The sequence below is a fragment of the Erpetoichthys calabaricus genome, chromosome 2 (genome assembly GCF_900747795.2).
Source record: "Erpetoichthys calabaricus chromosome 2, fErpCal1.3, whole genome shotgun sequence".
Classification (NCBI taxonomy): domain Eukaryota; kingdom Metazoa; phylum Chordata; class Cladistia; order Polypteriformes; family Polypteridae; genus Erpetoichthys; species Erpetoichthys calabaricus.
The window spans coordinates 161,699,358-161,724,247 of NC_041395.2; the positions used below are offsets into that span (position 1 = coordinate 161,699,358).

Below are 24,890 nucleotides of genomic sequence, written 5' to 3' on the forward strand. Positions count from 1 at the left end.
GCCGCGGCTTGGTATGCAGCATTTAAAACAGTTTGTTTGTCGCGGATAATTTGCCTTTTACTATTACACGAAGACAATTTCCTGTTAATACTTCGTTACATTGATATAGCGGTATTCTCAGTATTCAAAGCGCTATCCACACAGGGAGGAACCGGGAAGCGAAACCACAATCTTCCACAGTCTCCTTACTGCAAAACAGCAGCACTACTACAGCGCCACAAGGCAGTTAAAGAATACACCAGGCTCGATTTTCTTATCACTTCTGTTTACAGTGATCGGATCGTAGCGTGCATTATTGCAATGTTACTTTTCTTGGTGGCTTATTACATTTCGGATGTTTCACATGTTAATTTTTTTCCCTGTGCTTAAAAGACATTAAAAAAAGTGTTTCTCAACTGTGACTCCGGAACAACTCAGTACGCAAGCTATATTAAGCGTCAACAACGAAGACTCGCTACACCTTAATGAACAAGTGCTGAAACTTATCCATACCGACGAAGTAACTTTCACAAGCGTGGCCTCCATCGTCACAGACGATCCCGCTTTCAGTCACGGACAATTGTATGTTGCTCTCTCCAGAGGTCCATTTTTTCATTCACTCACAGTGGTATCCACAAACCCACCCCATTTGGACAACTGTGTCGTTCAGGAAGTGTTCACCCATCAATACATAATTATGCGGCGTATGTTACACCACGGGTTGGCTAGTTAAATATAATAAAAGAAAGAATAAATGGAATGTAATACTAAATTCAATACTAAAAAAAATGCCTGAACAAATCACATAATGTGTGATATAACACACACACACAAATTATCCTGAGCATCTGGGCAAGAGAGGTTACCTGAAAGAAGGGGCAGAATGTTAGGTTAAGTTAAAAGCCTTCTTGAACAGATGAGTTCTAAGTTGTTTTAGAAGACTGCCTCTCCCGGGGCTCACATTCCTGTCCACCTGCTTCCTTTTGTCTCACACCAGCTCTCTAATGCTCCTGCCCTTTTCTCCATTCATTAACCTCTGTGCCCCTCTTTCATTTTCGTTTTCTCCCCACCCCTCTTTCCTGTACAGACTCCTTTTAGACTGCCTATCCTTATTGGGCACGGGTGTGATACTCTGCCACTTCCTCAGTGGAGCTAATGAGTCACCTGACTGATGCAGAAATTCGCACGTGCCTTTGCCATCGGCCAGCCACCCCCAACCGTCCCCGGAGAAAAGCGCATTCTCGCACTCGTCTGCACCCGATAAGACTCTGCTTGTCACAGTGCCCAATTATTTATTTACAATTAGCACAACACCACAGACCACTTATCACAGTATGCTATGGATTATAGAAGAGCAGTGTCTTGTCATGTAGCCAGCATTCATGAAGTTGCTTTTTTAAATTTCAGTGCTGGCACCATCTTTAGGTGTATAGGGTCTTGTGTACAGAGTACAGTGAAATCAGTATCCACACAAGTCTGTGTTAGTATAATATGGAAGGATAAATTCAGAATCATTAAAGACTTCTTTGCAAATGCTGTTTTTTCAATCATAATGAACTATTCAAGTGTGTCAAGAAACACAACCGGGGCTACTTCATACCTGCAGCAATAAGTCCTTATAGTGCTTCACATTGACTGCTCTCTTATTAGTCAAATCAGAAGTTTTCCTCTTGTTGTGTAGTTCTTGTGTGTGTTAGAGAGAGGGTGTTGTTTGTTTTAATATTTCTTGAACTCTTGTAAAAAACTACATTTTCCTAGTACTTTCTATCTATCTATCTATCTATCTATCTATCTATCTATCTATCTATCTATCTATCTATCTATCTATCTATCTATCTATCTATCTATCTATCTATCTATCTAGATTCATCTGAGCAACTGACCTTTCCTACTGTAATTGTAACTTCATGTTTTTGTACTAACAGGAGTGAAACACAGCTAGTTGATCACCTGCCATTCTAAATAACAGGGTACTAGAAGTTGTGCACCTTACTTCTTTAGCTGACACATGACTGATTGCAGCACATCTACAGTTCTGCACATGTTGTGCTGACTTTTATCATCAATGGTCTGCTTCCTATGGGAAAGCCATTAACTTGTTGTTTTCTGAGTAGTGTTTTCTTGATAGAAAGCTGTGTGTGAAAATCCCATCAGAGCTGATTAACTCAAGTCCATGCAGCTTATGACCACAACCTATAAAACCTCAGTCTTGGCTATTTTTTCTCTGAATTGTAGATCTTTACTTTAAATTGTACCATAAGTGCAGCCAATAATATCTCTAATCAAGCAGACGTATATGGGAAGACCAGTTATATCCAATAGTGTAGAACTCCAGATTTAAATAGATAAGAAGAACAATCTACATCAACTGCAAACACTTGCAAAAATTTAAACTTAAGTTGTCCTAAGTTGCCCATCACTGCAGCTGGTCCATGAAGTTCCGGAAAGGTTGAATTTCTTTTGTGAAGTGCTCTGTCAGAACCACACGAGACTGCAGAATAAATATACGAAGACCTTCCATATTTCACACATGCACACTTGTTACATATATTTTCTAATTTGTGCCACCACGATTAGCTGCTAGTGATGCAAGGGAACTGATCCTGTTATCCAGCACCAAACTCTACAGTGCAATTTAGGTGAGCTAAATAGTCTGGGGGAAACTAAATTGGTGTATGCAAAATTAATATTTGATCAGGAAAACAAGGGAAATTCTAAAAAGGGAAGAAAGGCAGTTGTCACCGTGCCCTTCATGCTGGCTAAGAAAACAAGACCCTTAGGGATAAGCACTCATTTTTCAAACACTTAATGGTAAAGAAAAATGTCTTGGCCTTAAGAAATCACTTTTCTTTTGTTGACTCAGGGCTCCAATAATGGGGTGAATGCAAATGGATAATATCTGTTTAGTTCAGCAACCACCAGATAGGATATGTACCTGTAAACGCAAACCATGAAAGATGGATGCAGATCTATTTTACATCATCTCCAGAACAACAAACCCATAATATGGTAAGATTACTAATTAATGATATATATATCATTTTATATATATATATATATATATATATATATATATATATATATATCAACTTTCATTTTTAGCAATACTCATTTTGACAGATAGTGATCTGCCCACTGACTTCAACATGCTAGCAAATGCCCATTTCAGATCATTAACACAGCAAATTTTAACAATTCTAATGAATCAATTATTTGGACACTAGCATGCTGTTGACTTAACCAGTGGGACATCAGAATGATCAAACTTCAATTAGCATGTTGGATTTGTGGTGTATTCAAATGTCAATGTCTTTAAATGTAAACCTGCAGTACAACTGAGCAGATCCGACCACATCTTACTACCACCTATTAATCTGTGATCAATAGCATCAGCTCTCTTATTCAGGCTGAAGTTTTTGGGTGTGTTTGGGTGGGATGTTTATTCCTTGTTGTTTAATATATATTGGATATATTTTTTTTCCTTGAGTTTCTGTAAAGTCTGCATTTCCCGTTGGGGACAGATAAAGTACATCTATCTATCTATCTATTATATAGAATTGTAAAATCAAACTGCATAGAGGACACACAGACTGCAAGGCAATAGACAGCAAACAAGGCAAAAATGTATCAGAATCTATTGTGGTGACGCTTAAAGAATCTTTCAGACCTGTTTTTTTTTTTTTTTTACAATAATGAAATAAATAATACCTACAATAGGGGCTTCATTTGAAACATGTACAGTACAACTTTTAGTTACAGGCCTTTAAACTCTGGCCCGGTCTACCATCTAATATGAAGATTACTTCATCAAGTAAAATCAATTTGTAGGCTTACAATTTTATTTTACAGAACTAATATCCCAGGACTAGTGCAACTGTTTATGCTGCATTATTGTTCATCATTGAGGATACCAGCGCATTACTAAGCTGATGGCATTTCACATTTGTTTATGTTTCTCTTATCGATATGTGAATCTTTACTTTACATTAACATATATCTCCGTGGAAGCTAACAGGAGATGCATCATCTTCACCTTATCAGGTTTGAAAATATATTATACTGTAGGTGTTTAATTTAAAATATATGGCCATTACTTGTATCCATCCTTTCCAAAGCAAGGCACATGGGGGTAGAAGCCTATCCCAGTAACATCATGCAGGACCCTGGATAGGACAATGGTTTATTTTAGGGAAAATACACTCACACAAGTCACATTTAGGGTCATCAATGGACCTAACACTTGCCTGTGTAATGTGGAAGGAAAAACCAGAGTGCTACATTGATAACATTTAAATAACTATCTGTGCAATGTGCTCAAGTACAAATGGTTGTAAAGAGTATCGTGTAAAAATTGTTGGGGGTCATAATTCTGTGATTTAGTTGATGATGACTACCACCTCACTTGTTGAATCAGGTCACGTAACTCACTTCCTCTCTTGCCTTCTAACCATATCACATGAAGGAGAAACTATTTATAGCGTTCTGGTCATTAACCCTAAAAGGTGTAGAAATTAGAATAAAAAAGAAGAGATAAGGTAAATTAAAAGGAAAGTCATTCATATTTAAAATGGTATGCAGTTTCTACTTTAAAAGTGCTATTCAAAGGTCTTTGGCTTTCCTTGTGTAAAGCTAGGAAAATATTCTCAGATGACACTAATGGCAGCTAAATGAGACACCATGTGTTGGCGGGTCTCACTAAAGCACCTGAATTAGAAATGTAAGCTGCAGAGCTTCCCCATTATCCATAGCGGCCTGCAGACAGCATTAGCAATGAGCAATGGGGTAAGAACTAGGAGTCTGGAGCAAACTGATTTGTTATGTCGAAACGGAAACCCTTGGAAAAGTCACTACACAAAATGGAAAGTAGGAACTCCCTTCTCACTTGTATAATTTGTTAAGTTTTAGACCATCGTTTGACAAATTTTGGCCGACTGAGCAAGTACAGTTCACAGAAGTGCTACTAGGAATCACCTCAAGTCTGATGTTCCCTGAAGTATAATGCAGACCAAACACAGCACTTTCCAGACATTCATAGAGTACAAAAAAAACCTCTTAGACAGCATCTTATTTTGCCAAGAGAGACAACCCACTCAAACTAGTGTGACAAGTAGCAGTCAAGAGACTTCATCCAGCAATCTCCAACAATCTACAATTATTTTAGCGGCCACGTTTTGATTGCAGCATCATATACTTCAAGAAGGAGGCTATTATTTCTTGAAGTACTGCAAATCTGTCCATGGCTAATTTTTTTAGGCCTAGTGTGATCTGCTCCTTCTTAATCTTTTTACATTTGAGAAAGGCAGATATTCAGTCAATCAAGCTTTATTTAATATAGTGCCATTAACAACAGGAACAACAAGAAAAGCAAGATTAACTCAAAAAACTCAACCAAAAATACACCACTGAGGGGACTTTGGATACACATTGACAGATTTCATATAGTAAGTTTAAGAGGTGCTATAAAAATAAAATGGCTCCAGTGTAAACTTATAAAAGCAGGGCAGACAGAAATAGTGATGGGCAAGGTAACATGAAGAGCTCTAACAATCAAAAAGAAATCCAAAAAATTCTGAGTAATGTATTCAAGGCTTTAAGACTAACTTACTAAGAGTCAGTATAATTGCATTGAACAATCGATATACTAAATGAAGGGGGCAAAAATGTAAACAAGAGCAATTTCAGAATAGCAACTTCACGTAAAGTGCACATGTTGGCCACATTAAATGTACTTTTCTGCTGTAAACAAATTTCCCACTGGGGTAGCAAAAACATCTACCTAGAAGGTGACTTGCACAGACCTGGTTTGCAAATGCCTTAGCATGCTGCCTGATTCTTTATAGTACAGCATTCTCTTTTTTTTGCAATTCTACAGCCAGTATTTAACTATACAGATGTTTCAATGCACTCCACGATTTCTGCTACACAAAAATCCTTGAAATGTTCTGTACTACAGGTACTTGGGTTGTTATCACTTATAAGGTTTTTTACTAGATTGTCAGCATCCAGATAGTTTCTTTTGGCACACAATGAGTAAATAATAATTTGTCAAGTGCATCTAAAAAAAAAACCTGACCCTTTACAGTACATTTTAACTTTTTTGCTTTGTGTGCCTTTTCAAGCCTCTGCTGCCGCTTGCTGGAGACAAAGCAGAATGGCTTACACGATTTCTAAAATACACTTGCTACTTCTTTCACTGGATCAACAAAAGAAAAGTTTAAAACATTGCAAATAGACGCAGCTGCATTTTTAGGAGGATTAATGTACAACATACTCCAGGGAAATATATAACATGAATAATAATTCTTCCTCCTTAAAACTCCTTTCATTACACCTCTGAACGCAAAGTAAATTGGAAGTTTTTGGATTAGATGGTGGGTGTAAACCTCACTGCTCATCCACTAGGATAGAAGCCTTAGATTGTCCAACAGCTTTAAAAAGCAGACTGGCAATTTGCTTTTTCACCCTGATTTCAACAATTATGGAGGAATTACAATTAGCCAAAAGTAAACAAATGTATTCACTTATATTAAAAATGTTTTACTTATGTCCAGTCGTCACTAATTATCTATCACATAGGAAACTTCCCTGATAACACAAGTGTCTGAATTCAGCATCAGCTCCGAATGCGACTGAGACGGACCGTGCGTCCCCATCATCCAGCCCTTAAATATCCTGTACACTGCAGCGAGGGGTACTTGAAATCACGGCACAGATGACTGATGTCTTACATTTGAAAAATGGGAAAGCCTGTGTTTTAGATAATTGACTGAACAAAGCATCGCATGTATTTGCAAAGGCTATTTGATTTCTGGTTTAATACTGCAGAATATATTGGAGTAAAAGAAGAAACTTGCGCTTGAAAATGTATCGAAATAAAAGTAAAAGTAGAAAAAAAATTTTATACTCAAGTGAAGCAGAAATATTTTCAAAACATAATCAAGTACAGTAACAAAGTATTCCTACTTTATTAATAAAACACACAGTAAATTACATATTTTATATGAGGAAGTACCAAGAATGGAACAGGTATTTACACGATTTTGACATTTGTGCACTTTCGTTATGCCATGAGGTTCAGACTGGTAACCCTAATAGTGCCATAGTTAAAGGAAAATTGAGCAACAGTTAGAAGCAAGGCGTGTGTCTCGTAGTGCCTGTTATATGGAGGGCAGAAACAATTATAAAAATATAAGTGAACACCTCATGATGGCTTTGGCTGCAGTAACTGAGATGCTGCTATTGAGTAAAAAGCAAATTCACAAAATATAAACACCAGACATGACTGGTGAGTAACCTTCAGATACAGGTTTTGATATAAAGTGAAATTTGTTATAAATAACTGGAGCACATGAGAATTGTTATTCGCATTTACTTGCTCAGAAAATCATAAATGAATCAAATAAAAGTGAGGAAAAATACAAACATGATTGGAGGTACAGGGGACAAAGGACATGTAATTCAAAAGGTTTGCTCAGTTTTGAGGTCTGTCCTGTTATTTATTTTATGCGCATAACCTTAATCCATTTTGGTAAAAATGAAATGAACCAAGATTATGCACATTAAAACATATATAACAGTTCAGATTTGTCACCTTTTAGTCAGTCATGCAGCACAGTTAGGTAAAACATACCTGTGGCCTCTCGATTCCCGACAGCAAGTCCTGAACTCTCTTCGTTTCTGAGTCATGATCTGTAAATGGAAAGAGAAGGGAGATGAAATGTTAACAGTATCCACAAGATGGCAGCCTTGACAACGACTGAAAACTTTGTGAAGCAGGTTAATTCTTCCAAAGTGCCCATAATTCACTGGCAGACTTCAGGTTAACCTGCGTGCGCCTTGAAACTGTACAAAATGCAAGTCTGTGCCAAAGCAATGTATCAACCGAGTGGTGTATAGAGTTCCACAAATCTACCAACCCTGCTATAAAAATTATTTTAAAATTAACTACAGGAACAGAGTACTCCAAATGCAATAAACAGATAATAAACAGATCATTTGGCTTTCCAAGACAATAATCTTAAGTGGGATGTTCTTCAGATGTATTTGAATGTAACCAACAACAGATTATGAATTGGATTATACTGATTTCTATTTATGAACAATAATGTATAGCAAAAGAAAAAACATAAAAATAAAAGTGGACATTCCTAATCCCAACCTGGTCATGAACTGTGTCAAGCATGCACACTCTCCTTATATTTGTGTGGGCTTTTCTCTGGGTTCTCCTCCATTCTCCATTTTCCTTCCTTAAGACTGTCAGGTTAACCACATACAATAAGTGTGGTGTGTGTGTGTGTGTCTTGATGTGGACTGTTGTCCCACCCTTTGTTTGTTCCAGGTGCTTTTTTTTTAGGCTTTTTTAAAAAAGGTTCAAGAACTGAATGGACTGAAAGAAAAACTAAATACTTGGTAATAAATATGTGAGACAAAGATTTGTTAAAAAAAAAATATATATGTCCGGATATATACAAAAGAGACACAAAATCAAATTTTCTTTGGTTACTCCCAAACTTTAGAAAAATAAGGGTAAAAAGGCACTAAAGTTTCAGTTTGGGGCCTATGGAAGTTAAGGTAACAAGAATCATTCTAATGCATAATATGTAAACATTTCAGAAATTAGTAATAAAATGTGTAAACATTAAACACTTATTTAGACTCAATGACTTCAAAAAAAGAAATGCACACAGTATGCATTGTTAAATGCAAGGTATAAAATTAGAGTACAGCTAATATTCTTTTCTTTATTAACTAACTAAATCAAAAAATAAAACCAACTACTATATCCCAAATTACCAAAATATAATAGACCAAACAAATATATCGCAATCAATAACAACAAGGAAAATACTGCTGTAGGCAACAAACACAGCCTCATAATTTACCCACAAAGGGTTTCAAAGAAAAGAGTTAGCAATAATTATAAACAGTTAAAAAATGATTTTTCAATTGGTATATACTGTATTTCTCACGTACAGCGATCATCTTATTTATTTAGCAAGAAACACCGAAAGAACTGTTTTAAGCTTCTAGTCACTCACTGAATACCACTTCAGAGGAGTCGAGCACACTTTGTACTACCACAGTACCACTGAGTCCCATCTTACTACATGCACAGAATGAAAATGACTGACTATGTCACTTCAGCCCCTCTGCCGCACTGAACTGGACTGAGCAGGCTTGAGAATGTGTTATGGTACTATTTAATTGTTTTTATTTAAAAAAAATGTATTAATAGCTTTACAATTTCTTGCATTGTGTTGTAGTGGTTAAGGCTTTGGATCTAGGACTTCATATCGTGAGCTGTGGGTTCAGATGCCACTACAGACAGTGCATGACCATGAGCAAGTCACTTCACTTGTCAGTGCACCAACTAGAAAAACACAACAAATGTAACAAATTGTGTTTGGCGTGTATCTCAAATGATAATCATTTGGCCTTCAAAACCTAAGGTTGTCAATTTTAAAAATCCCACTACTGACACCAAGTGACCATGAGCAAGTCATTTCATCTGCCTGTGCTCTAATGGGAAAAACAAAAGAAATGTAACCAATTGTAACTCAAATGTTGCAAGTCACCTTGGATAAAGACATCAGCCAAATAAGTAAATTATATAATAATAAATGCATCATCCTGTGCTAGCAAAAGTGGAAATGCAAAACCACCTATGGTGAAATTACAGTGTATAAGCATCCAAAGAGAATTGTTCACTGTTAAAAGCTGGAAATGTTCAAGTTCAATTTTACAGTGGAATTTATATTTGCATGTCTGACCAATCAGCAACAAACAAGTGAGATAAAATTTCAATTAGTAAGCACTGTGCAGACAAATGAAATGCATCAATGCAATCATAAAATTTAGAAGAGATCAAAGATGATGGTGAAATAAACACAAAAAAGATACTGAGAAAATCACTACAAAAGAAAAGAATGACTAGGCTGTCCTCTAAAAAGGTCCATTCTGGTGGGTTTGTGCTTTAATGAGAATGTCAGGCATACTGTGAAATTCTCTTTGTTCCTACTTTTAACAGAAAACTCCCTATTCTTCAGAAAAACGTTAAGATTTGAAGCTGCTCTGTTTCAAAAGATCTTTTGGCAGATGTTTTGCTTGCAGGTAACTGTGAAAAACAATTAGCTAAAGAATGGGACTTGTTTCTTTTCCTCTGCTGTTTAATGTACATTTAATTTCATTAGTATTTAAGAATTTTAATTTTTTAGGTATATTTATGAGAAAATGAGGTTAGTATGATCTGTAGCTGAGGTTTAGGTGCCACTGATTGAGTTATAACATAAAGTAAGTAATACTTACAAGAAAGGACAAAACTGATATTGAAAATAACAAATATATAGCTGTGTAAGCCCATGATGTAAAAAGCCCAGGGTCCTAGAAATTACTGAAATCGTCAGAAAAACAATTGAAATGTAGAGATGTCAGGTAATTGAAAGAAACTACTCTGGGCATCTCTGTCCTAGGAGGATTCGTTTTGCCAATGTGCTCGCCTCGCTTGTGTATTAGCGGCGGGAGGAAAAGTAAAATGGATATCGTTATGCCGATGTGCTTGTCTCGGTTGCGTAAGAGTTTCACTCTTTTCTCGGCGGTTTTACTTAGGCAACAGAGTCGCTTTCTTCTTCTGACTCGTTAACTTGGGGCTGTCTTGGCAGCTCTCTGAGCTTCATGCTGTAGTAGCCTTGCACTTCCGGGCTGGACAGACAGACACACACACTTCCACGCGTAGACGTTTAGCTTTCTGTTTCCTCGGAGGTGGAGCCCCTTACCCCGACTCCACCTCTCATTTCCGGGCTGGACAGACACACACACACTTCCACGTGTAGACGTTTATATCTAAGAAGAGTGCTTACCAGAGCCACGACAAATAGATAGCCAGACAGAAGACGGAGAAAGAATATCAGGTTTAATGATAAATAAAATACAAGTGAATGGACCAGCAACAAAACAGATTTTAAATCAAATCAAATTTTATTTGTCACGTACAAATTACTGACTCCGGACTTCAGTCAAAAAAGTATAATGTGCACAGAAGACACAAAGGCAAAGAGATGCATGAACAGTCCACTGCAGGACAAGAAAATGTCTTCAGAGGGGAGTGTACAAAATTCCTATTGCGTTTGACTTTTTTTCCCTTATTTGTCTTTTTCTTATCCTCTGCCAACTCGTAAGGTTATTGCTGTCAAGATGGCTTGAGTCATTATCTTCAGACCTGCTAACTTAAAACTGTAAAAGGCTACAAAAATTGTAAAATGTTTTGCTCTGTTTTTTGTTTGCTTACTATTTCGTTTCATGTTAGATTCTTTATAATTTTTTGATTTAGCAAAATAATAAATTAGAAAATGTAAGGTTATTTCTGTCAAAATGGCTTGAGTTATTGCCTTCAAGCCTGCTAACTAAAGACTGTGAAAGACTACAAAAATTGTAAAATGTTTTGCAGAGTTTTTTGTTTGCGTCCTATTCTATTTCATGTTAGATGCTTTTTACTTTTTAGATTTAATGAAATAATAAATTAGGAAATGTAAGGTTATTTCTGTCAGTATGGCTTGAATTATTGCCTTTAAGCCTGCTAACTAAAACTATTCAAATCAGATCAGATACCCTTCTCTCTAACCCAGGAATTCTCCTATGAGAAAAACATTTTGGATACCGTATGTAAAAACTGGCCAAAGGCAAACCATTACAATAAAAAAGTAATTTTTTCGTGCTATTATATGCAGTGCAGTGGACTGATTGGCAGTGTACTTAAATTATTTTTTGGCCTTGCTTATTTTATTTATGTTCTTCCTAGCGTAGATGAGCTCCTAACAGTAAGAAGCATTACATTCTTGTTTTTTTAATTAAGTAATGATTTGGAAAGCACCTTCAATTCAATCTCACAATATGAAGGCAAATTTAGCTGCTTAAGAGTAAGTTGAAAATGTAACACTGAGTACTTTCAGCCCACAAATTATTCAACAGAAGTGTGTCAATTAACATTACTGGGGCTCCTTTATGCCAACAGCAATACGCCTGCATAATGCCTTACCGGCACTGTGACTTGTTCTTTCTTTTTCATTTTCTTGCTTTTTAGTCATTCCGGAGTGTTTTCAGACCATAGTGTTGGTATATTTATTTATTTATCCACCTATTTATGTATTTATTTCTTTAAATATCTTCCGTAAACGAACAAATTTCCCCTTAGGAACAAAAAAAGTGTGCTCATTCATTCTATCTATTTATAGCATGTAAGTTTATACTGCGCACAATGCTGCAAAAAAAACACAAAAAGAATACATACAAAATGACAACATTTACCACCCAATGCCTGCAGCAGACATTCGCCTCATTCAAATGTGTCACCCAAATGACATCATCTGGGATTGTCTCAACAGTCACTCACTGAGGGCACAGTCCCCACACTCAATACAGCCAGCCATGCCTTTGACAGCGGTACAATTCTCACTCCTCGACTAGTACAGTGCAATCCTGCATTTCCCTAACATAAAGATCAGCATATGAAGATCAAGCAACCCGACTGAATAATTTTCATAATGTCAGCAATTAAAGTTAGCGGTCTGAAAAAAACCATTGAAGATTCCCACAAAATTAATGAGAAATACCCTTCTCTGACAAATGTGAAGGAACATTTGAAACTAATTTGGTGCAAATGATGTCTTCATGCTAAGTGCTGCTTTCTATTATGTAACACTGCATTAAAAATAAAAAAGAATAACAAAGAATGAAGTTACAGCTTACTGCAATACCATGCTAAACTGTGAAAAAAAAGGTCCTCTAACAAAAAACACATTACATATGAGGTTCCTAAACTGGATATGTGTGAACAAACGCATGAACATTTCTGGTAAAGCACGCAAAGCTTCACAGCATCTGTATTTATGACGTGGTGACATTCACATGAGCAAAGCAATTCTAAGACACTCGAGGCATTGATGAATGGTTGATGAATGGGAAGTCTTGCTAAATCATTCAGCATGACTTTATCACATCAACCTTTTGAAAATGTTCTGGAAACAGGATGAATTTTGGAGCAGAGGAGCACTTCTCCATCCAAGCAAATGGCAAAATTAAGTGAAATGCAGTTGCAGCTTCTGACACAGCTGCAGTGAAGGTAAAGAAATCATTTGAAAATTAGGGGGACTGGAAAGCATGGTGCTTGGCACACATGTCATGGACGTTCAGCTTAGAGCACATTTCCGTTGACAGTATAAATGCAGTAACGTAGGTCATTTTATTACAACTGGCTCTTACAATCAATAGTGCTACTTACAGTATGTCTTGATGACATTGTTGTGATTCTAGTAATTAAATAAACAAATGCAAATCAATAAAGCATTTGGAGTATGCCACTCATCAATGCTTTAACTTTAAAACCAATAAAAACAAAATACTGCATAGTATCGTTTACAGTGTGTTTTGATGGCATTGTTGTGATTTAAGTGCATTATACAAAATCAGTAATGGCGTACTGCATGATAACGTGCAGTGAATACACTTGACTTGAGCATTCATAGTTTTCATCCTCTTTCTCTGTACGTTTAGCATTCATTTGCTCAGAGGTTGATGTGCTTGCTGCTTCCTGAGCAGCTCTTCTTTTCTCCACCCTAGCAGCCCACTTCTTCACTTCTTTCATTGGCATCTTTTCGCATTAAAACTGATTAAGTCAGTGTTTGTGTTGCAATTACTTAGTATGTTTTCTTTCATTTTTCACTTAAGCTGGCACTTAAGTCTTCAATCTGCCTCAAGAATAATTTAAGATATGAAGAGGTAGGGGAAGTGACGGCGAAGGTGGTAGGAATGAGAACGGTGCCCATACGCATGCGCTGCATGGCCGCCCTGCTGGCTGCTGACGAGAGCTGATTCTACAATAAAATAAAATTGAAATTAAAATAAAAAGAGGAATCACCTTGGAGGTCAATCATCACCCCGGAAATGGATAATAGATGTCACGTAGTATATGTGCACCAAATTTCAGGTCAATAGTTCAAACGGTTTGCGAGCTACAGGTGATTTAAAATCGTGGATAGACAAAAGGACAGCCACGGTAGCGTATTATAATAGAAGTTAATAAAAAAAATTTGGATGTGAGCGTCCGTAGGCTTTGTGCCCTAGGAACCAATATACCTGAAGTATTCTATAACATTGCAGTAATTGCAATTGCACTGTTGGACCCCAGGAGCGGAGGAGAAACTTAGGGACTGCTTTGAATCTGTGGATTGGGATGTTTTCAAAGAGTCCTCTGAGAATCTGGAAGCGTATGCCGCAGTTGTCACAGGCTTCATCGGGAAATGTGTGGATGACTGCGTACACACAAAGTCTGTACACGTATTTCCCAACCAGAAGCCCTGGATGTGTGCTGAAGTACGCCGGCGGATCCGTGAGCACAGCAGTGCGTTTCACTCCGGAGATACACAGGCATACAAAAAGAGCAGGTATGATCTCCGAAAAGCTATTAAATACGCAAAGCACCAGTATGCCCACAAACTGGACTCTCAGTTTAACAGCACAGCAGACGCTCGTCGGATGTGGCAGGGTATTCAGCTGATCACAGACTACAAACCCCGGACACATGCGGCCACAGCTACTGCCACTTCACTCCCGGATGAGTTGAACGTGTTTTTCGCTCGCTAACACAGACAGGCCAGTGCAACCCCCCACAGCGCCACAAGACTCCAGCCTGAGGATCTCCGAGGATGACATGAGGAAGACTTTTTCCCGACTTAGCACCCGCAAAGCACCCGGCCCAGACGGAGTCTCAGGTCGTGTTTTAAAAACATGTTGCGACCAGCTAGCTGCTGTCTTTACAGATATTTTTAACACATCTCTGAGCGTTTCATCTGTCCCCACCTGCTTCAAGCACACAGCCATCATCCCTGTCTCAAAGAAAAATAAAGTAGACTGCCCTAATGATTACCGCCCAGTAGCACTTACTCCCATAGCCGTGAAGTGCTTTGAGAGGCTGGTGCTAGAACACATCAAGGACATCATCCGTGACAGTCTGGACCCCCTCCAGTTTGCCTACCATTGCAACAGGTCCACTGAGGATGCCATCTCCATAACACTTCACACCACCCTGTCTCATCTGGAGAACAAGAACTGTTATGTCAGGCTGCTGCTTGTGGACTACAGCTTTGCATTTAACAGTCATTCCAACCCAGGTCATCGCTAAACTTCAGGATCTGGGACTTAGCTCTTCACTGTGCAACTAGGTACTGGACTTCCTCACCGGCAGACCTCAGCAAGTGCGTATTGGTGGAAAAACCTCCTCCATCATCACCATCAACACTGACACCCCGCAGGGGAGCATGCTGATCCCCCTGCTTTACTCTCTCTACACCCATGACTGCGTAGCTAAGTACAGCTCAAACACCATCCTCAAGTTTGCTGACAATACCATTGTAATAGGTCTGATCAGCGAGGACGATGAGACGGCCTACAGGGAGGAGGTCAGACTCCTGACACAATGGTGTTGTCAAGACAACAACCTCACCCTCAACATTAGCAAAACTAAGGAGATGATTGTGGATTTCCGCAAACAGGCAACAGAGCACAGCCCCATCTACATCGGAGGTGAGGCTGTGCAGCAGGTCAGCAGCTTTAGGTTCCTCAGGAGTCACCCTCACTGATGACCTTAAATGGTCAAGTCACACTGCAGCAGTAGTCAAAAAAGCCCAACAACGCCTCTACTTCCTCAGGAGACTGAGTAAAGCCCGGATGTCCCCCACAACCCTGTGCAGATTCTACAGGTGTACTGTGGAATCCATCCTGACAGGATGTATCACATCCTGGTACAACAATTGCTCTGGTCAGGACTGCAGAGCTCTACAGCATGTGGTGAATACAGCACAGCAGATCATGGGCACACAGCTCCCTGCGATCCAGGACATCCACACTACACGCTGTCTCAGGAAAGTGAACCGTATCATACGGGACCCCAGACACCCTGCACTGTCACTTTTCACCATCCTCCCATCTGGGAAGCGACTAAAGTCCATTCGGACATGCACCTCCAGGTTCAGGAACAGTTTCTACCCAATTGCAATCAGACTCATGAACAATCAGTAACCTTGTGTCACCTCCATGCTACCTGCTACATATACTTCTGCCACTGTCTCTATTTATTCCTAGGATTCTGGTTTTATTTATTTGCTTATTTATATTCATTTATTTATTGTGTGTGGGTTTTTTTTTGTGTATGTTCACTGTCTGCGGGGGCACATGCAAACAACCATTTCATTGTACATGGTACTTGTACTTGTACACATGACAATAAAGAATTGAAATTGAATTAATTATGTACAACTCTGATGCTGATCTTTCTGATCATAAAATAGGTCATTATGATAGCAATTGATGAGAAGAATTAGTAATTAATTGCAGAATTATGATATTTAAGGGTTCCTCTGGAGTTCCTCTTTCTCTTGCATGATATGGCTCAAAAATTAATCACCACATCGTCATCTCTTAACAGGCTTAAGTTTCAAGTTTGGCATTTTTCCGTCCAGCCATATTAGCTCTAAACCGTCCTCAAAAACTGTGACACACAGACACCTATCATCGAGATAGATGTTTTCAGTATCAGGGGAGCCTAAAACATCGAGATCTGTCAAAAACCGGAGACTAAATGTTTTGATGACTCTGTTCATCCCCCATAGATGACAGGTTATGGTGGGGGAGGGTGCAAAGCAAAAATAAATAAACAAATAGAAATCAAGAAAGCATTTGGCAACTGCTGCTCATCAGTGTTTTTCCTTAAAAACAAAAAAAGAGTTTTACATACATGATGTCACTTACAGTATGTTTTGATAGCATTGTTTTGATTCAAGTGTATTATACAAAATAATAAATGAATACAAATCAATAAAGAATTTAGCAACTGCCACTGATCGATTTTCTTCCTTTTAGACCGAAAAAGGAGAAGGAGAGAGGTACTGATCTGCACTTGTTTGTTCTTTCACCTCCATATCATTCATCTGACCATGCACAGACTGGGGGAGACATGTAGCTGACCGAAATTCACGAAGAACAATTAAACTGTGGGGACACAAATGGGGCACTCTGCCTCCTTCCTGACACAAGCTTGTAAAGTGCAGAACATTATGATAGAAAATAACGGCTTAAGGGACTGTCTTTAAACCTCAAGATGGCCAGTTCAATTTTCTCCTCTAACTCACTGTATGACTCGGGGCAAGTCATTTAATTTGCCTTTGTGCCATTTATATACACATTAAAAAAATGTGAACAAATGATGCATTCTGGTTTGGTACTGTAAGTATATAACAATAGTTTAAACTGCAGTGTAGTTAGCTTCTGCTCAGCCACCGTTCCACATACTAGCATATCACGAAGAACAGTATATAAATTATCCAATTAGTCATTTTAAAATTCTTTGCCAGACACCTGCTGGGGATTTCAGGGTATTTAATGAAATATTTCTTGAGACAGTTCCAAATAGACAGATACAAACAAATAGTTATCTCCAGGGTTTTTACTTTTCCTGTTTTGATTTTCATATTGTCTGACTTTTTTCTAATTCATATTTATGAACTTTTATAGCCAGAAAGGTTTGTACTTCTGTTATCGTGTGTACTTAGTAGTCTTAAGAGCTCATTTTACACCTACAAAAAGAAGGACTCAATTCTGACTATTCAGTGTAATGGAGTGAGCACACATTCTCATTATACTTGGGACTTTTCTTATTTTGACTTAATATTTTAGATGTGTGAAGGAACTAAAGTATCCTGAGAAAAAAATACTCGTGAGAACATACAGTGTTCGCATGAAGTGACCCCCACCGCAGAATGAAAACAGGGCCACACTAAATAGAATAAATCAAGGAAGATTACAAGTTTAAATAAGTAAATCTGGCTAACTCACAGTGCATCCTTGGTCTATAACAAGCTCTTTACGCACAGAATAAATAAAGGTAAAAATATTGCAGTAATTGTTTTTAATTGCAAAACATTTTTAAACAGACCTCTCAGTGATAGAGTTGTGCTGTCATAGCAAGTCAAAATTTTTGATGTGAATAACAAATCCCATTTAGGTACTACCATACGATCAAAAACTCTCAAGGGCAAATAACAGAAAATGTGTATTATACATTGTCTTTTTTAATACTAGAGGTTCCACAATATTTAAGAAAATGCATATAATTACCATAAACAACAAATTTCAAGTACCATGTCTTGACAGTACGATGAAATCAGTGGAATCTGATGCACCTCAGAACAGAAACAGCAGAAGCCAAAGTGCCATGAAGGCAGCTTTGTGCCACGAGGAGAATGGTGTTATTAATCTATTCAGGCTTTACATTGACAGTACAAAACTATTTCCTACATAGCTGCTAGCCAAACATGTTTTGTTTTAAATAAATAGAAACAGTAACATTTTGCAAGGTAAGTGAAGCTTCATGTAATAAATTAACTAGCCTATTCATTCACAACTTAAAAGTAGCAGTCAAGACGAGGACTATCAAAAAAACTGACAGTCTTTAAAAGCACAACTGGGATCAGATTTCCATCTTTTACAGATCTCACCACTTCAAAAGCAATTCAGTCTTCGTATCTGTCAACATGATGTCACAACATAAGTGGACTATGTAAAGGGATAGAGGGAATCACTGTCTGCTTCAAACCCAGTGCAATGTTCCTTTTGTTTCTTAATTCACCGAAACATACTTCTGTAACACATACAAGAGAAAAACAGGCAACGTGCTTTTGCATTTAATTTTAGAAACTTTGAATAGTGACAGTTTTTAAAGTTACTATCTCTTGTGGCACGCGGCTGGAGGTGGTACCCAGCCGGGACGCCCAAGAGGACTGGAGGAGGCCTCCTCCAGACCATGAGGGGGAGACCGCCCTGGTTGCTTTGGGGACCACGGGTACAGAGCTGTAGGTGCCCGTGTTTACCGCCAGGGGGCACTCCAATGCCTTTGGAGCCCTGGACCTCAGCACTTCCACAACACCCGGAAGTGCTGGGAAGGAAGAGGATTGGGGACACCCAGAGTGCTTCCGGGTATGCTGCCGGCACTTCCGCCACACTGGGGAGTGTCGGTAGAAGATTGCCGGGAAGCACCTGGAGCACATCCGGGTGATTATAAAAGGGGCCGCCTCCCTTCATTTAAGGCTAGAGTCGGGTGAGGAGAAGGACAGAGCTTGGTGGAGAGGAGTGGAGGCGGCCTGAAGATTGAGGCATTTGAGTGTGAGGCCTGGACTTTGGGGGAGTCTTGGGGGTTGTGTGGCACTTTAATTGTAAATAGTAACTGTAAATAAATATGTGGTGGTGCTTTTCAACATGTCTGCCTGTCTGTGTCTGGGGCTTGTTCCACACTGTGAAAAAATTACTTCATAATGACTATAGTGGGAACCCAAATGGTAAGTCTGATATGTAGCATTTTCTTGATTGTTATAGAAATGCAGTACTGTTATTTCAATACAAGGCTCTAGACATGCAAGGTACCATCAGTAATCTCAATGAAAGTCATACATTCTGACAGTGTTCAGAAGCCATTGAGAAGGCAAGCAGAATTATAGCTATAAAGCATGATATGCATGGTACAAGTCCAAGGAGGTTGTGCTCAAGCTTTATAACGCACTTGTGAGGCCTCATCTGGATTACTGTGTGTAATTTTGGTCTTCAGGTTACAAAAAGGAAATAGCAGCTCTTGAAAAAGTCCAGAGAAGAGTGGCTCGGCTGATTCCAGGGCTACAGGAGGTGAATTATGAAGAAAAATTAAGAGCTGAGACTTTAACGTTTAAGCAAAAGAAGATTAAGAGGTGAAAAGATTGTGGTATTTAAAATTATAAAGGGAATTAGAGCAGTGGAGCGAGATTGCTATTTTTAAATGAGTTCAACAAGAACACGGGGACGCAGTTGGAAACTTGTTAAGGGGAAATACTGCACAAACATTAGGAAGTTTTTCGTTACATAGAGAACCACAGACCCTTGGAATAAGCTACCAAGTAGCATGGTAGACAGTAAGAGTTTAGGGACTTTCAAAACTCGACTTGATGTTATTTTAGAAGAATTAAGTGGATAGGAATGGCGAGCTTTGTTGGGTTGATTGGCCTGTTCTCATCTAGACTGTCATAATGTACATACCACCTTAACGCTAGGGTATTATCTCAAATTCTACAGAAAAATCGGAGCAGAGCACAAAAATGAAGAGCACTCAAGCAAATCTGAGGACTTGAATGGGAAATCCATTTTCCCTTCATTCACTGGTCCACAGCCCTGTCTTCAATTCATAAAATGAAATTTGCTTGAATGTGTTTTACTTTTAAGCACTACTGTGACTTTTTTTTCCACAATAATTTTGCAAAAAATACCTGCATTTTGAACATTTTCTGTCTTCCCTGGCCATCAGACCTTTCTTTATTCTTTATTAATTAGTATTACCTAATTTTTATATTTTTTCTTTTTTCCTTCTTCATCTTGTAAAGCACTTTGAGCGACATCATTTGTATGAAAACGTGCTATATAAATAAATGTTGTTGTTGTAGTGAGCATACAACCAGATGACATATGCAGTATGCATCACCAGTAACTTGAGATTTTTCCCGGATGTTTCACTATTGTTCATCAGGCCTCCACTGAAGCTCACTGTATCAGAAACCTTGTTAACTCAGTTTTCCACAGAAACATGAGATTAAACGTTTTTCGCAGCCATCACTACAAACAATATACTGTATGTAAGTATTGAGTATCCCATTAATGATGCATCAAGAGAAGTAGCATGAAACAATTGGATGGTCTAGTGCTTTTTGTGGAGGAACAAGCATCCCAGTCTGCTAAAACAAACTCTTTAATTTTCCTTTGTTTCAAAAAATGAAGGTGATTTTATATTAGTGGAACAGTATAGATACAGCAGCTAGCAGACCTTTTAGACAATGATGTCCCAAGTGGATCTGAAGCATTTCAGTAACACTGTTAAATGTGAATCGACTCATCAGGATAAGCTACAAAATGTCATTGATATATTTCCAACTTTGAAACTTTTACCAGAATTGTATTATTAAATTAAGAATGTAATTCATGCACAAATCAAAAGTCAAACTGGTATATCTGCTCCACACAAACCTCCTGCCAGTTAATCAGAGGATGTGGGCGTTTAATAGATGACTTACAAGGTCGCTCACGGCAAGTTTAAACAAACTTTGTATAGTATAACGAAGCAATGCTTGTCCAGTTTATGCAAGAGGGGTCCTTAGAAAAATATTTATAAGGCATTTGTATTTGTCTTCCTCATGTAGGACTATTTGTAAAGATGCCATGTGATGTTTGGGAATTTTAATACATGACATATTTGTACAAAATGGAAGCAACCTTATTTGACATTACAAGGCTACCCACAAAGTGATGAAGAAGCAAAATGTTTATCTATTACAACATAGTTGTCCATCCATCCCCTTATTGATCCAGCTTTTCCATACAGGGATGCAGAGAGCCTGAGCCTATTTTGGCTAAAATGAGTATGCTGCATCAGCAGTACATTGCATGACACACTATGCATATCCCCAAACCTCAAGCAAAATGTTGTTACTAAAATTTGTGCCAAGCATGACCTTGCCTACAGAAAAGTGTGGTTTCAGCAGACCAATTCTGCAGGATAAATTGCACAGAAAAAAGTAAAACCATTATCTTGATACAGAACAATCTGCTGGAGTGATATGGCTCAAAATCAATGGACTTCTAATATTTTACAAGTCTGGTTAACTTTTATTAAGTTTCATTTGGTTTCATTTTATAGTTGTAACGCCTACAGATTCATAATCTGACATACCGTCACTGATGCAGAAACATATCACTCTGAAATTCGTCAATGACATACTTACAGCACATAGAGGAAGACATCCATTGGAAGTCAACATATTGACCCTTCACAATACTTTCCATATATAAGAGGAGTTAAAAAATGTTTTGTCCCTGAACCTCAGAAAACACTCTTCAAAGTTGATTTTCTAAGAGGGGAAAGATGAACACCTTTAGTAGTGACATACAGTATGTGAATTACAAGTTGTTACAAAGTGTGATTTATAGTTTATTTGTCTTGTTTCTGAACAACTCTACGGATGCAGAAAACCGCAAAATCAAGTAAAGTCCTGTCCCAAAATATTTAGAAAGACATTTAAAATCCCTTTTCTTGTTATAAACCGCAATCAAGCAAGACTAAGTCTGCCAGCACTAACACCCAGACATTTTTGTAGTTATTTCCAATACACTTGACTGCAGCCTGTGTAAAGAGTACTGTACTGATGTTAATTTGGTTCTTCTTGGTTTTTGATGTATTTGAATGAATCTGTATCCTCATATGTTCTAGATCTGTATTTAGTGAGTGGTATAATCTATTCTTGCATTTTGCCTAGAGATGTTTGGTGAGGAGTGCTGATCAAGAAGTCAGTAGTTTGTACCATTTTATTTCTGAGGTGGCAATGATAAAATTGGCCATGTAGCTCTGGGAAGAGGATTACTTGTTTTATGTTTTGTATTTACCCCATTTTTTTGACACCCATTGCCTGACCAACCTACCTGGAATGGAATCTTCTCTCTGAATTGCCTTTCCCATGATTTCTTCCATTCCCCCAAACCAACCTCCCAAATTGTTTTTTGGTAGTTTTTTCTTAGCTTCTGTCAAGGCTGGTTGTGGGCTATCAAAAAACAGAGCCTTTAAAAGCTCATTGAGGCATTCCTTGTGTGATGTTGGGCTATACAAGAAATAAATTGTTGTTGTTATATGGCTGGACGTTGGTGACACTCAAAATCACAGTCTCAGTCATTCTTACAGATGATGCTGCATTCATATGGTACAGTCAGCATGTCACAGGTGTTACACAAAAGTCTTGTGGCTCCAACTAATGTCAAGAAACAGTTGTTTATACCTATGTGCAAATCCGTAACTTGGAAAATTACTCGCTGTTATCTGTACTCATCAAACTGTAAGACAGCATTACATTCTTCTATATACCATTAAAATATATGACATATGTGCCTTCACTTATGGCTTATACTAATGAATATTGAGTTGCCTTCAAAAGCCAAATGAATGACACAAACTCGGTGTTTGCTGATTTGTATTTAGCAATGAAGTATGCTGTTTTTGCTTGTATGCTAATTGCCTATTTAGGTGGTTATGTATCTCTCAACACAGTACATGTTGCTTTAATAGGAGGATGTCCCTTGTCCTTTGAAGCACTGAAACACTAAATAAATTTTACTTTGGTATGAACAAACTTATACCAAGTTTCACTGCTGGTGTAGACAAGCCAAATAGCCACTTTGTTTGAATCTTGCCTCAATTATTTACTTTCTTTCTTACTTTTATTACTGCCAGTCTTCCCACATCCCACGGTCCTATATTCATAATTGGGGATGTGTACGAGGTCTCCTTCCTCCTTGATCCATGGTTAAAAAATAGAGGGATGCTTGGATTGATGGACATCTGTAGAAGTACTCATTCCAATCAGAGAATGAATGCAAAACCTCCATTCATATAGCGGGACTGTGTAAGACCTTATTAACAGCGATTATTCTCGTTATTTTTTCTATCTCCTCTTATAACTGTGTGACAATACAAGTTAAATGATTACACCTCATTTGATCGCTAATGTTATTTCACTGTGAAAGCATGCACAGATCTGTTTATGAACTAATTCTACAATAGGGTAAAATACTAATGCAAGTCTGTGTGTGTATTTTGCTGTTTTTTTTTAATGACAAGTACAGTTCCTGCACCGCATGCCGAAATTCTCCTGTGCAAATACACATTTCCAGACATGAGCACTGCTGTTTTTCTTTTCGACATGTGTTGATGCGGTGCTGTAGCATAACCACCGGGAGCCACTTTTATATGTAATTTTACTCACTTTTTCTCATTTATTATTGTGCCTTCAGAAATAATTTGTCTACTTGCAGTTACACATAAGCATAGTAGTGACTTTCTCAGTACTACCGATACTATAAAGAAAGTGGTACCGTAACATTTTCAGAATTTTGGTACCAAAGTAGTGCTGAAATATATAGTGCTGATATTTTGTGCTAGAAATAGTAAGCCTTCACAGGTTGTCTCTTGAAGATGACTAAGGTCTGGCTAGAAGTGACATCTCATAAGGTACATTTGAAACGGCAAACTAATTTGCAATTGAACAACAAACAAAACAATGTAAGCATTGTGATAACCCAACAACCAAAGAAAACATAAGGTCAAAGTCAGTGCTGGCTAGATCATATGATTCATTTATAATTATGTTGAGGTTATAATCCATATTACTACATGTTAGAGAAAAAAAACACATAACCAGTCAGTATTACTCTGATTTGCTTTAGCATTTGCAGCAGTCAAACACTGATGAGAAAGATGACAACCACCCAACTTCTGCTTCATGTTGCAAAGGTGGCTCTGTGAAACTGATGATTTGCCCAATTCTCCAGGCCTGACTACCACCTGTTCCTTAAACTTAAGCTCTACCTCCATGGGATGGATTATATCAATGATGAAGACATCGAGACAACTACAGAAGAATGGCTGCACAAGTTAGACAGCAGTGAAAAGCTTTTTCAATGTTATAACAAAGCAAATTAGTGTTCAGAGAGATTATGGTGGAAAGAAAATAATAAAACGTGTTTGGTTTTATACTGGTGTTTCTCTTATTAGGTCAGGCTGAATATTTCATGATCAGCTTTTTAAATAATCATGGCATGTGCAGGGGAAGTAAAAAAAAACACACAAGCCAAGTCTTCTATAAAAATTATATAATAAGGTAGAAATGCACTTTAAGCCACGCATATGGATATACCATAGAGCATTAACAGACTGCAGACCTCATACTCAAGGGTGATACTGTGTTTACGGATAATTTGTATTTTCATGATCCATGGAGCTCCTTGAGCTAGCCTCATTTAAATAGTTA

At 38.0% G+C, this 24,890-nt stretch overlaps 1 protein-coding gene across 2 annotated transcripts in view; it reads right to left on the reverse strand.

Moving 5' to 3' along the window:
• Positions 1-24,890, reverse strand: part of fndc3ba (fibronectin type III domain containing 3Ba) — a 532,014-nt gene that overhangs the window by 135,931 nt on the left and 371,193 nt on the right. For both annotated transcript variants that reach the window (XM_028794708.2, XM_051923036.1), the window contains exon 7: positions 7,610-7,668. In XM_028794708.2, coding sequence (XP_028650541.2) covers positions 7,610-7,668 — 59 coding nt within the window. The remainder of the gene's footprint in view (positions 1-7,609; positions 7,669-24,890) is intronic.